Source organism: Sabethes cyaneus, chromosome 2, assembly GCF_943734655.1.
Source record: "Sabethes cyaneus chromosome 2, idSabCyanKW18_F2, whole genome shotgun sequence".
Taxonomy (NCBI): domain Eukaryota; kingdom Metazoa; phylum Arthropoda; class Insecta; order Diptera; family Culicidae; genus Sabethes; species Sabethes cyaneus.
The window spans coordinates 169,447,451-169,460,887 of NC_071354.1; the positions used below are offsets into that span (position 1 = coordinate 169,447,451).

General features: G+C 40.4%; 2 protein-coding genes across 5 annotated transcripts in view; one reads left to right on the forward strand and one right to left on the reverse strand.

Moving 5' to 3' along the window:
* Positions 1-13,437, reverse strand: part of LOC128738213 (myosin-G heavy chain) — a 366,951-nt gene that overhangs the window by 346,977 nt on the left and 6,537 nt on the right. The window lies entirely within an intron of this gene.
* The window catches only part of LOC128736330 (dynein regulatory complex subunit 2), a 41,738-nt gene continuing 28,582 nt past the window's right edge, over positions 282-13,437 (forward strand). The window contains exons 1-4 of the mRNA XM_053830807.1: positions 282-405; positions 1,082-1,204; positions 1,416-1,657; positions 3,685-3,856. Coding sequence (XP_053686782.1) covers positions 282-405; positions 1,082-1,204; positions 1,416-1,657; positions 3,685-3,856 — 661 coding nt within the window. The remainder of the gene's footprint in view (positions 406-1,081; positions 1,205-1,415; positions 1,658-3,684; positions 3,857-13,437) is intronic.

The following is a 13,437-nucleotide window of genomic DNA, read 5'->3' on the forward strand; positions in this document are numbered from 1 at the left end:
CCACAGAAAACGAACAACGAACGGTAAATTATTCGAAGAAGTCAAAACACTAACTATTACACACTCCGGTACTGGGAAAACTTCAGTTCACCGGAGGTGCTAATCATACAGGCTATTGCTGACGGACTGACTGCCGCTATACAGTAACTGAACGTGTCAAACTGACATTATGTTACACCTGACACAAGGCGACTGTTTTTGGGTTACACACATGTCGAACGTGATCTTCGTTCGGTCAACGTTCGACCGTCGCATTGTCGGGGCAAACCTTGACTCCTAGCATGGCGAAACGAAGACCTCCTCTGCGTACCGTACCGGCGAGTGCGTTTGTAGAAATGAGTTTGGAAACAATTAGGTACAATAACAACGGCTACGCGATGACACGACCGACGGTAGTGACGAGAGGTAAAACACTGTTTAGCATGTTTAGCATAATTGTTCAGGTTCAGCCAGCCATTGTTCGTGTATGACGAAAAAATAAATTACCGGTTCCGGCAGAGAAAAAACCATTCATCACTCGATGAATGGGTTCAATGGCGCTTTTGACTTGAAAATCGAAAAGGTCGCCAACTCATCGACGGCATTGCTTATTGCGTTGACTAGATAAATATTTACTAATATGCGTTTATGTGTTAGGAGCCAACAAAAATGAATGCATCAGGCACTTTAAATACCCTTGAATACAACTTATTAGCATTTGGCATAATCGTATTTCAGTACTTATAAAATAACTCATTTATCAAAAATACGATTATTATCGGTCATCTCTACGAATAGGGTTAGGAGTACAGAAATCATTGAACCAGTATTTCGGTACTGCAAGCAACAGGCAGTACTGATATTGCTACTGGTATCGGGACCAATTCCTGATTGTAGCAGGCCTTGCTCGGCCCTACTTCCCAAAAAGGACATAAGTTTAATTTGTTTAATAAAGATTGTCATTCGTTAGCCAACCGCTAAGCAAAATAGACCTGTTTACTTATTTTGAACTACCAATTCTTTACCTTGGTTATGGCTACAAAAATTGGGGATGAGTGAAAAATTTGGAAGCATTTCAAGAATCTCAGAATTTTCAACCCAGAAAAAATATCTAATGTGGATCTGAAGAACGCGACTCTGCAGCTCAGCAATCTCATCATGAAGCTGCAGCAGCAGCAGCAGATCGAAAACCTGGAGAACCGTGCAAATCTGGCTGGCAACGGCAGTGAAGGGAGAATTAATCGAATCGCTGGTCTACGGCATTAAAGATTTCCAGTACTAGGTATTTGAACGCAGAAGTGTTCTTCGATGACTAGTATGCGAGATACGAGGACGTTTCCACGACAGACGGCAAAGCCCTGGATGATGTCGCCCGAGTGAGATTACTTCTACGCACGAGAAATACGTAAATACCATCCTTTTCAAGCATCCCCAAGACTACAGTCTGGACGAGACCGTTAAGAAATTGAAGAAATTGTTCCGGTCGCCAGAAGTCTGTGAACTGCAATCGCCAAGGGATGCGGATGTCCGAGCCAGATTGATTTCGAAGCTGGAAGCCGATGAAAACGCAGCAGGAGATGTAGGTAAAGTAACTCTGGAGAATCTTGTAGAAGAATTTCATCGCGTGGTCAATTTCAAGCTGGACTCACCGATGGTAGAAAGCAAAGAAGAACGCAACGTAAATATTGTCTCTCGCAACCAGAAGAATTTTGCCACTAAAAAGTGCTGAAAAGTTTTCAAAACGTCCTATTGGAAGTGCGGTAACCTGCACTATGTCCGTGAGTGTCCATTCGCTTCGCTGTTGCATACTTCAGTTGTTAGCAATAAGGACACAAGGAAGGCTATTGTTCGAGTAACAAGCCCAGCTCATTGAAGCAATCGAACCCCAAAGAGAACAAAACGAGAAGCAGTCAAACTTCAATATGACCATGCATCTGACATCACCTTTATTTCGAACGAAACGTGGATCAGCATTGGACAACCATCCACTCAAGCGACGATAGAGTCTGCAGTGACAGCTTCGGGAGGTAACCTATGTCTTTCTGATTCCAGATCGAGATCCCCATTGGCGACATTACCAAAATTGGTCGCATTTTCTTATTGCCCGCCTAGTTATCTCCGGGATACGATGCTGGTCTAACAAGCCAGGCATCGTAGATTCGAATCAAGAGTGGGCGGTGCCGCTATTGAGTCAATAGAATCTTTTCACTAGCCCTGTAGTTTTCCTGTACTCTAATAACCGGCAGCGAAGTTTAAGCATAAGCAAAGCATAAGCATAAGCATAGGATACCGCCCGTGTGCTGCTACTCCGTTATTGACCAGGACCGATGAAAATTGCAAAATGATGGCTGGAAAGAGCATACTTGGGACAGCACGCTATTCCTCATTGTGCAACCTTATCAGGTCCCTGCATGCTGATCAATACCGACGCCGGCCACGTCCGAATGCGGGTCCTGGTGGGATGGGAAGGAATGTTAGTCCAATACTTGTTGCTACTAAAGACCAGGGAATCCTCTGCATCTTCACAAGTATTTCGGGAAAGGAATTGTTGTTAGTAGTTGGGGGGAGTTAATAAGACTAACCTGACTATTCAAAAATTTTCTGGTAAAGCCAGTAATTACGAAAATTAAGATACCTTTAATAAATACCTTTTAATAAATTTAATATAATGCCATTGGTGCTCATATACAACCATAATTTGATAATTTATATCTAAAAATATTATGCACATGCGAGATTTAAAATGACTCGAAAACCTCTTGACAAATTTGAATTTATTATACCTGAAAACAAAAATCAGGCATAATGAAACAAGCCAATATAGTTCCTAAGTTGATAAGCATTTCTTCCTATCAACGCTAATATGCAGAGATATAGCGCCCTTCACGCTTGCTCTAATAACCGGCAGCGAAGTTTGTCGATAAAGAAGAATCAAGTTCTTAAGGACGTTTATACCCATGGTTTCGCTTGCTTCATCTCGGTCAATGCTGAATTCAACTTTCTGGCAATCGAGACTATGGATCTTTTCGATCTATGGTCAGCGCCGATTAGGAGCCTGGTCGATGTCAACGCCATCCAAGAAACGAACGATCAGTTGATCATCCATTTTAAGCACCATTTTCCGCACGGGTAAGTGCACGAAAGCGCATGGGAAACTGTACCTGAAGTCCGTCGCACGTCAGTCCCAAGCGACCTGCCTAAAGTAAACGCTGAACTCAAAAAGATCCAGAAAAATGATAGCAATTCTCTGGTTTAATTCTCGGACAGGGCAGCTCCGATAGTCGTCGTACACAATTCGGGCAATATATCAGTAGGCGTGTGTATGTGCTTATGGAGATTATTCGACGGGGGTGAACAACACGCTGGAATGTGACCGGTACCTCTGCGAAACCCAGACGACATCTTAGCGGAACTAGCTGGGCTTGTCAAACGCCTGCAAGTCGAGGTTGAGGAAGAATCCCGCAGGTGGTTTACTGTGAACAGACATAGAAGACATTTCCAATACAGCTGGAGTCAAGTCAGTACCAGGCGCATTCCAAAGTATCGTCGATAGCATGGTGCATGGTGATCGCTATCTCTGGAGTCAAGCGGTATTTGGACGACAGGAGACAGGAGCACGATCTAAACCTCTATAATTTTTTCGAACGTATGCGTGAGTATGGTTTCCACTTACGCTTCTAAAATTGCTGTTTTGCGCTTCTTCAGATCGAGTTCCTGGGACAAATCGTGGACCATGGGAAATCCTTCTCGAGGAGGTTCAATCCACAATGGCGTACGTCTGGTTCGCATCCTGTTACGATTATTGAAGAGGCAAAGGACGAAGCTTCATCCATACCGACGTCGAAGCCATCCGGTCTAGATGAACCCAAGCAACAATGTGAGTTTTATTGTACTTTTATAGCAGGCTTCATTCTCGCTTTTTGCTCAGTATGAGGCTATGAGGCTGCTATCCCGTTGGTAGCAAAAAGAGCGCTCATTTGGCTACCAACGGGGGTAGCAATCGAATAACGCCGTAAATACAAAAGATAGAACTATACTTTCTTCGACAATAATGTAGATAATAATAAGCTCTACAATCGCCATTTACACTACTTTTTTGAATTCTGTTTAGTTAGGCGCTGTAGTCAATTGAGCATCTACTGAGCAAAAAACCGAGAATGAAGCCTGCTTTTATAGTGGTTTTCATGACCAATTTTGGTCTTAAATGTCATCATAAGACAGTAATGAAACCCAAATTGTTACTTGGGAAGTTATCTTGCGACGTTCTACCCGTGAATCAAAATTCTCAAGATGGCTAACCTACTTTGAAGAGGGGGGATGTAGCAGGCCTTGCACTGCCCTGCTTCCCATATCCCAGGATATAAGTGTAAATATATCAGTCTTGGCACTACCATCGGGTGTTTTCTGGCTACCAAGATATTGAAAGGTTTTCATCTACTCAACCTGTCGTCCCGCTACTGTGAAGTTGGTGGGATTGTTAGTGTTCACTACCATAGACATAGTCTTTGTTACGTTGACTATGACTGCTACCTGGCACTCCGGCAGCTCTCGTAGAGATCATCTAACTTGCTCTGCATTCTGATTCGGCGTTGTGCGAGGAAGGAAGACAATATCGTCGGCTTAGTCGAGGTCATGCAGTACTGTCATATACCAGCGGTAACCCTTATAGGGTCGTGGCGAGAACGCCTTGTACTGAGCCTCGATGAGACTGATTAGCTTATCTGGAACTTCTCTACGCCTAAGTGCGGACCCGATGTGTTCGCGGTTGAATTGATCAAACACCTCAACAGCAGAACTGCAGAAGAGAGTCCTGGAATTCGTTGATCTGCTCCAATATGATACGGAACGTTGTGATATGGATGCAGGGCGTATTATCAAGTCCACCGGAAAAGTTACGCCTTCCCATATATTGTTGAATAGCTTAAGCATCGTCTGGACTAATAAAGATGGGTTAGCTTTGACCGTCTCAGTATCATGGCATTATATGCCAGAGTAGAACAAGTCTTGCCGTGCGATGTCTTGTGTTCGTCAGGACCCCGCCCAGCGGACCTCGCTCAGCCTAAGGATTTCAAGCTTCAGGCAGCTAGCTTCACTTGTAAGTTGAGCCAATTTGCCTTATTAGACAAGGGTCGGTATATTCCGATTCAGTGGTACCATGCTGAAGGTTGTTGCAAATAATCAAGATCGATATCTTCTTTCATTTTTAGTAACTTGTTCAATTTTTGGGTACATCAGTCGTACCAAGGTTGTATACGACAACCGACACCATGTGGAGGTAGGGATGACAGTTAGCATTAGATTTGCACATGTTCACTCTTTGCTAGCCTTTAAGAATCAGTAATGCGCTCGGTTATACCTCCGATTGTGCGGCAGTACGAATGCGTTCTGATCTTTTTACATTTTCGTTTGGATCAAGTTTCCTTTACCGTTTAGAGCAGCGAATCAATTGACTGGCGGTCACCACACTAACGAAAAGCAACCGTGCTATCGTATGATTCAATACTACAAAAACATGAAAGAAGTGGATCGGACGCCGTCTAACACAAACCGACGCCGGGCGATCGGTACTGTGTGTACCGATTTGGAGACAAATAGAAAAACGAAAAAATACGTTACCTTATACTCCCAAGCAGCTTAGTTTTGAGTTTACACTCTTCAATGTGAACGCACAGCAGGTGAACGACTGTTGCCTTCTCTTAAGTTGAGAGGACACATGGCAGCAGGCATTGTAGGCAGCAGTGGCAGATTGACTGGATTCAAAAAGCAATCAAATGATCGTTTTCGAAGCGCATATTGAAAGCAGAAATCATACGTATTCACGCAGTCACAGTCAACTTGCGATCTCTGTTCAAGCCCTGAACCCGAGTGCTGAGTTGTAATTGAATATTCGTTCGGTCAACTAAATTGTACATTATAAAATTTTCAGGGATGAATATCCATCAGTATCATTTCGGCAGCAGTGGGTATGAATTTTAGTATCGGTGCATGAAACCGAAAATAACGGCATCCTCTTGTAGACGTACGGGTACTTTGATACTATAAAATTTGCAGGTAGCACTGGCATTACCGGTTTCGGCACTCCCGATATCCCAACCCTGCCTACGATCAAATATGATACAAATTAAACATAGTTATTACATATTTGCAACATTACTAGCCATGGTAACTGTTGCCAATAAAACATTTGATATATTTTTTTAATGAATACATTAATGGACTTTTAATGTGCATTAATGCGAATGCATAAAATATAGTAAATTAATAACATAATAATGATTTTTTTTATTACATTACATCTGCTTCAGTTGTAGGGGTAGACAATTTTGATTTAATGTTTATTTATAATGAGATTTCAACCGAGCCTCGATTAAAGATATCGTCGGTTATCTAGGATGCTTCGTATTGTACTGAATAATTTTTATCTCTGAAGGTACCTAAAAGAGACATCTGGCTGATGTCTATCCCACCAGCAACAACAACAACCGTCTACCATATGACTAATTTCATCGAGTAAAAATTGTTTTTATCCGAGGGAACCTGTTTGACCGTAAGATTCGTTTATATAAAAAGTACCCGTAATAGTTGGATCCCGTGATTGATCTGAGCTAGTCAATCAATTGGACCGTTGCTTTATGCAATCATTCGGTAACTTCCTTTTTAAATAGATCACTAATCATGTCGGTCATTAGAAAAAGAAAAGATTGTTAAAGCATAGGTCATTTAGAAAGGAGCACTTTCGATTGGGTGCGTTTTTTATTCATTCTTTCAAGCAAAACACTTTCTAAGTGTTGCAACACCACATTTCCCTGCTAAATGAAGCGGGCTTTGTGATATAAGGGGAGAGATGTAAATGAACGATAATGTAAACATCGGTAAACAGTGATCGGAAAATTAAAAGCATCATTGCACAAATTGTGATTGATAAGAGAGCTTTAAATGGATTGTTGAGAGACAGCTTAGTGTTTCTGGTGGTACGCCCAGGTCAGTAGAAAAAAATGAATAGACTAGTAAGCCTGTCCTTCGAGACGAAGGATAACGGCCAACGATGTACACTAGAATCTCTTTTTACGTTCATTCATTTTACGTGATTTCGTTTTACGTCACCTTTTCTACGTCCGAAATTTGAATTAACGTCCTCTCGTTTTCCGTCCAAAATTTGAATTGACGTCCACTTTTTTAACATCCGAATTTGAATTAACGTCCTCTCGTTTTACGTCCAAAATTTGAATTAGTAATTCATGCCCGGAAATTAAGCATGGAGAGTGAACTTCTCTGTTGATAATTTTGGCTACAAATAATACCTATTGCATTTGCGTCTACGTTCCAGTGATTAAGGCTAAGAAAACGACATCAATCTGCGTTAGGAGGCAAGTGATCCGGATTGTGCCACATAAGATGTGTGTAAGTGATCCGGATGGCGCCATGTAAGAGTCGATTGAATCTCCTTTGCACGCGTTCAATCCGTATGTTCCAAGTTCGCTGCTTAGGGTATCACACCAAACTACAATGCTCAAACAGCGGGCGAACAGTGGTTTTAACACCGGAGATCGTCAAAACTTCGTCCCATCTTAAAGATAAATCCAAGCTGCCGAAATGCTTTAGAGATAATTAGCTCACGATGCGAGTTTAATGTCAGATTTTTGTCCAATAAGATACCAAGGTCACTAACTTGGCCCACTTTGCGTAACTAAATACCGTAACTAAATCAAAATAAATAAAGAACAACAAGAAAAGCAGTGGTCCCTTGTGGTTGCTAGTGGTGCTAGTGCTAGTGCTAGTGGTTACTACCTTGAGGAACTCCAGACTTATTAGTGAACACCGAAGATACACTGGGTCCCAGTTCTACATGCAGTACTCTACCACTGAGAGTTTGAGAAGCACCAAGCCGAGATCGTTTGCGTAAGAGTATTGTATGGTCAATTCGATCAAATGCCGCTTCTAAATCTCTATAAATAACATCAACTTGTTCCTTGTCTTCCTATCCCAAGTAACAGTCACATTCCTCTAGAGGTTTTCATGACCAGTTGCAAAAAACCGCTAATAAAACTATGAGCATCGTCAGAACTTCCTGATGACCGCTATAAAACTTGCTTGTGACCAAGTGCTCCACTCTTAGAATGTTTTTATTACCTCTTTTAAGGTAATAAGCGTAATAAGGTTATAAGCGTAAGTAATTTTATCACGCTCTGCAGAAAGGCGTAACGAAACCGACTATGCTTTTTGCTGCTTGACAACTATCGCCATTATTTGATGAAGCTTTTCGCCTTGTTAGACAAAGCTAAAAGCGTACAGCTTGCTCCGGTAGAAAGCTAAATTAGACTGGCTGTCTATCTAATTAACCTTGAAAATACATCCATGAGTAGAAAAGTTAAAGTTTTACTGTCAGATCATCCTGATCGATATGGTTTATAGCGACTATAATAAAATGTCCCATAAAATAATTAATAAATTTTCAGCAGCCTCCGTAGTTGTGCCGCATATGCACACTAAATTTTGTTGTGCATCTCAATATAATAGTTGGATAAAGTAAACACGCCACCGAAATTTTGATATTTTCAAAAAGCAGCTGTTTTAACAAAGCGGTTTTGCTCAGTTGGTCAATCTCAATTTCTAGCAAAATCATTTTAGTTGCTTCCAGTGACATGAAAACCGATTGATAATAACTTTCTTTCTGCAACACTCTTTGCAATGATGAATTTTTATTTGCGAGTTAAAACAAAATCTGGAATATGGCAAAATGGTCTCGCATAAAAAATATGATTTCGGTGTTGAACTCTAATCTAACATTACTCATAATAGTAGCAATACATTTTATTGATCAGGGTGTTACCATTTTAACAGCTCTTTAAAACTAATTGATTTGATGCAGTTCGACAAGCAACCTTTACAAAGTTTGAAAGACGATGAAAGAGCAAATGAAATAGAAGAAAAAGACTGCGTGACAACAAACAGGACTATGATGAAAACATGATAACAAAATGAAGAAAAAGCATCAAGATGACGACGAAAGGACACCAAAACAGTAACAAAATACGGCAAGAAGATGCCGAAAAAAGCGAAAAAAATTTGAAAAAGCGACGAAACTACGAAGATGGCAAAAAGACCACGAAAAGACAACAAAAATGCGACATAGAGATGACAAAGAGACGAGAATATGAAGAAAAGGTAACGAAGTAATGACAAAAAGACTGCGAAAAGGCAAAGATAATATGACTGACAAACAACGATAAGATGACGAAAAGACGACGTAGAAACGATACGAAGACAGCAAATAAACAATCAAAAAGCTGTGAGAAGACAACACAAAAATATTTTAGAAAGGAAGGAAGTGTCTCATGCGAAGAATGATTAATAGGATGAACTGCAAAATTCCACAAAGACTTAAAAATATTGGATTGTGCAATGGCAGGTAGGGTTCGCACCCGCGCTCTTTCGATTGGTACCCGAATGTTATACTCACTAAACTACTGCCGCCCGTTATTTTAAGTAATCTAATACCTAATTTTTATTCATACAACTCAAAAAGAACCTCAGCCAACAGGTCAAAAACAACCTCAATGACTTCACTCAAATTAATTCACAAATAATATTAACATCACTTAAACCGTCTTGTTTGTTTCGAAGCACGCTGCTGGACTAACATACCAGTCGTCGTACGTTCGAATCTCGGCTAGGCGGTTCTGCTAGATAGAGTCAGTAGGATTATTGCACAACCCCCGTAATTGTCCTGTACTTTAACAGGCGGCCGCGAAGTCTGTCGATAAAGAAGGTTCAAGTCTTAGAAAGACGTTTAAGCTCAAAGCTTTGCTTTGCTTTGGGTCTACACAAACTAAAATCGAAGCACTCGAAACAGTCTCGTCACGTCACATCCAGACACATCACATATTTTTTATTGGTTCATGCATCCCATAGTTCGTCCTGGATCTGCCTGTATCGAGGAACGAATGGGAACGGAGAGCAGGCCTGCGTGGATGCTTACGTCTAAGTTTAGGGCAGTCAATAAGGATGTCAGTAGGTCTGTTGATGAATCAAGGTGGATAACCTTGCAGTGATAAGCACAACTGAGTAGGTAATATTGATCGTTCCATGGTAGGTTACGTAGTGCATAATGAACACACTTACGTCGGACAGTCTCGACTTTGATAATCCCATTTTGATAAAATGACGCCCATATGACCGAAGCATATCCGAGTGTTGAACGCACTAAGGCACAGCACAGTTGGATATCGAATTTGGCAACATAATTTTTTCGCCATTTAAAGCATGTATGCGGAAACTGACTGATATTTAAGCATATTTTTGGTAGTGAAATATTTTGTGTTGCTAAAAGCGGATACTTTTGTTGCCATAATCGAGGCATGCCAAAATCGAACCATGCCAAATTCGAAATCCCACTGTCCGCCCAGTTAGCTTCCAGGTACGTTGCTGGTCTAACAAGCCAGTCGTCGTATGTTCGAATCTCGGCTAGGCGGTGTTTGCTAGATAGAGTCGTTAGGATCGTTACTCTGGTCCCGTAATTTTCCTGTACACTAACAGCCGCATACGAAGTCTGTCGATAAAGAAGGGTAATGTCTAATGACGGTTTAACCCCAAGGCTTTGATGTATTGAGATAATAGACGTCCTTAACCGGAAAATGAATCCCAACTGAGACGAGGTCTTAGCGACAATATATGACACATTTTTGAATGCCAGTGAGGAATCAAGAACTACACTAAGATCTTTTACGGTATTGTCACGTTTTAAACATGTACCATCGAGGACGTAGTCGTGACGTGTTAGTGATCGCTTGCGTCCAAAATAAATAACACAGTTTTTGGAAGCGTTCAAACCCATACGATTTGTCTTACACCTCGCTGCAAAAGCCACTAGCCGTTGTTGAAGAGAGAGAGAGAGAGAGAGAGAGAGAGAGAGAGAGAGAGAGAGAGAGAGAGAGAGAGAGAGAGAGAGAGAGAGAGAGAGAGAGAGAGAGAGAGAGAGAGAGCTTCACTTGGTTTATTGATGCTGTAATAAAGTTTCGAATCGGCAGCGTAAGATATTTTGTAACGATTCAGGAACAAGTTTGCATCATTCATGTATAATAGGAAAAGAAACGGACCAAGATGGCTGCCTTGTGGAACTCTGAAGTTAACTGGAAACGACTACGAAACATAGTTTTTTTTTATCTTAACGGACATATTCCATCCGGTCAGGTACGATCGTAGCCAGAAGTGTAAAAAAGCTAAGCCTAGATGCTATATTCCGTCATCGAAACTTGACCTTCTGTTTTTATACGACAGACTTCGCAGCCAGCTGGTAGAGTACAGGATAATTGCAGAACCAGTAGCTACGATCATATTGACTCTAGCAGCCTCTCCTAGTCGAGATTCGAACATACGACGACTGACTTATTAGGCCAGCATCATATATCGAGGACTACTAGGACCAGAAGTGTAGGATGCCATAAATTCCCAATCTCTCGAATTTAGTCATTGTACTGATCGTGATCCATTTTATGTTATTTTGTGTTATTCTTCCAACTCTGTCATTTCCTGTACTCAATATAACGGGAGGCAGTAAAGTAGTGAGTAAAACATTTGGGCACCAACCCAAAGGGCGTGCGTGCGAACCCCATCTGTCATTGTTCAGCTGGATATATATTTTTGCGTCTATATCGAAATTTTCCAGTTCATCCAATTAATCATTATTCGCATCAGACACTTAGTCTCTTTCCAAAATAGTTTACGTTATGACTGCGTATAGTCATATACGAGTAAATAGAATGGTCTGGAGGTCTGTGCCTAGGGGAACGAACGACGGGTTCACGTAGGACTAGTTGATAGCATTATTCATTGTGATAGATTGATTTGAATTATAATTGTTTTACAATTAACATGTGGACAGCCAGCTAAAATATCAATTAACTAATGTCCTCTGCACCTTAAGTTCCTTTGGATACTCTACTTTACTACTATTTGCATAATTGACAGAAGTATAATTGAAACTATGTAAAGGATTACAAGCAACTAACTGAAGCAAAGCAACAAATAAAACGCTCAAAAACTATTCTCGGCTAAGACAGTCGCTGATTTTCCTTACTTTGTGAAATACTGTGTCACGTCACATGCACAAATATGCCTTCAGCTCTGTTTCCGTGCAAGCCAACAGTTCCGAACGAATTCTTGCAGTATATGGATGCAATCTGGCCTAAGAAAAGAATGACCGCTCACTTTTCTATGACGTTTCACTTTCAGGACATAAAATTGGACTAGAGTCAATGTTTCAAGTTAAAATTGGTTGAAGAAGAAAGGTGGTTTTACACTTTAACGTAATCGTTTAGTTTCAGGACGTCAAATTGGACTAGATATAATGTTCAAACGATAACGTCGGTTGAAGAAAAAGGGTGGTTTTGCATTCTGGCGTACTTCCCATGCACAGATATCAAATTGGTGTAGGTTTAAATGTCGTAGAGAATTTTCGACCCGACACGAGGTAAGGGGAGTTTGTAACTTTTTTTTCTAAAAGGAAACCAAGGTTCGTATAACTGTCGTCTCTGCCTGTGAAGCAAGGTAATCACAAAGAAAATATGTAGCGAAATTTGATCTTGAAATTATTTTTTAATTTTCACTATTTAGTGATTTTTTTTTCTTTTTAGTGGTTTTAGAGTGAACCCACTGGAGGAGGTCATTCTCCATATTTAGTGATAGACAATAAAAATTGTAATAACAACCACATATATACTACATCTATTATGAATCAATCCCAAATCGTATTCAAACCATCAAAATCTTTCATTTTTTTGTAACGTTTGCTTTTTTTGAATTACCCCTTGTACGTGCTACTTTCCTGAGAGACGAAAACAAAAATATGAGCAAGAAATGAAGACAAGTAGGCGAAAAGACGATGAATAAGAGACGAAAGGCGACCAAAATTCAATGAAGAGACGCCGAAAATATTCCAAAAAATGCAAATAGCGAATGGTGCTTTCCGATTCGTTCGAAACCATTTATTTACATTCACCGTGACCGCTCCTAATTCTGCGCATTTTGTTTTATATAAGTATTTTTTAACATTGTGCATAACTATGATCATTGCGTTATTTTTTATAAATGTCTATTGAATATTACGCCATTATTCACAAATGGGCCATAATATTTGAGAGCGAAATAATTTAACGTGAAACTGAAAGTATTTTATATGATAGAAAACATCGTTGTTAGCACCAACACTAAGATTGTCCTTCTAGAAAATTAACACATTTATGATCAAAATTCTTTGCAATGATCAAATTTCCCAGCATAATTAGAAAGAATAATTAGTTTTAGTCATGTTTTTGACCAAAGAGTGATTGCATGCATTGCTTTCCTTAGAAAAATGCGATGCAATAATGCGCAGATTTAGGCACAGAGTTTTTATTCATGTTCCAAATTCTGCGCAGTAATGTATCCTACGAAGAAATCGCGAAAGAATACGCAACCTCA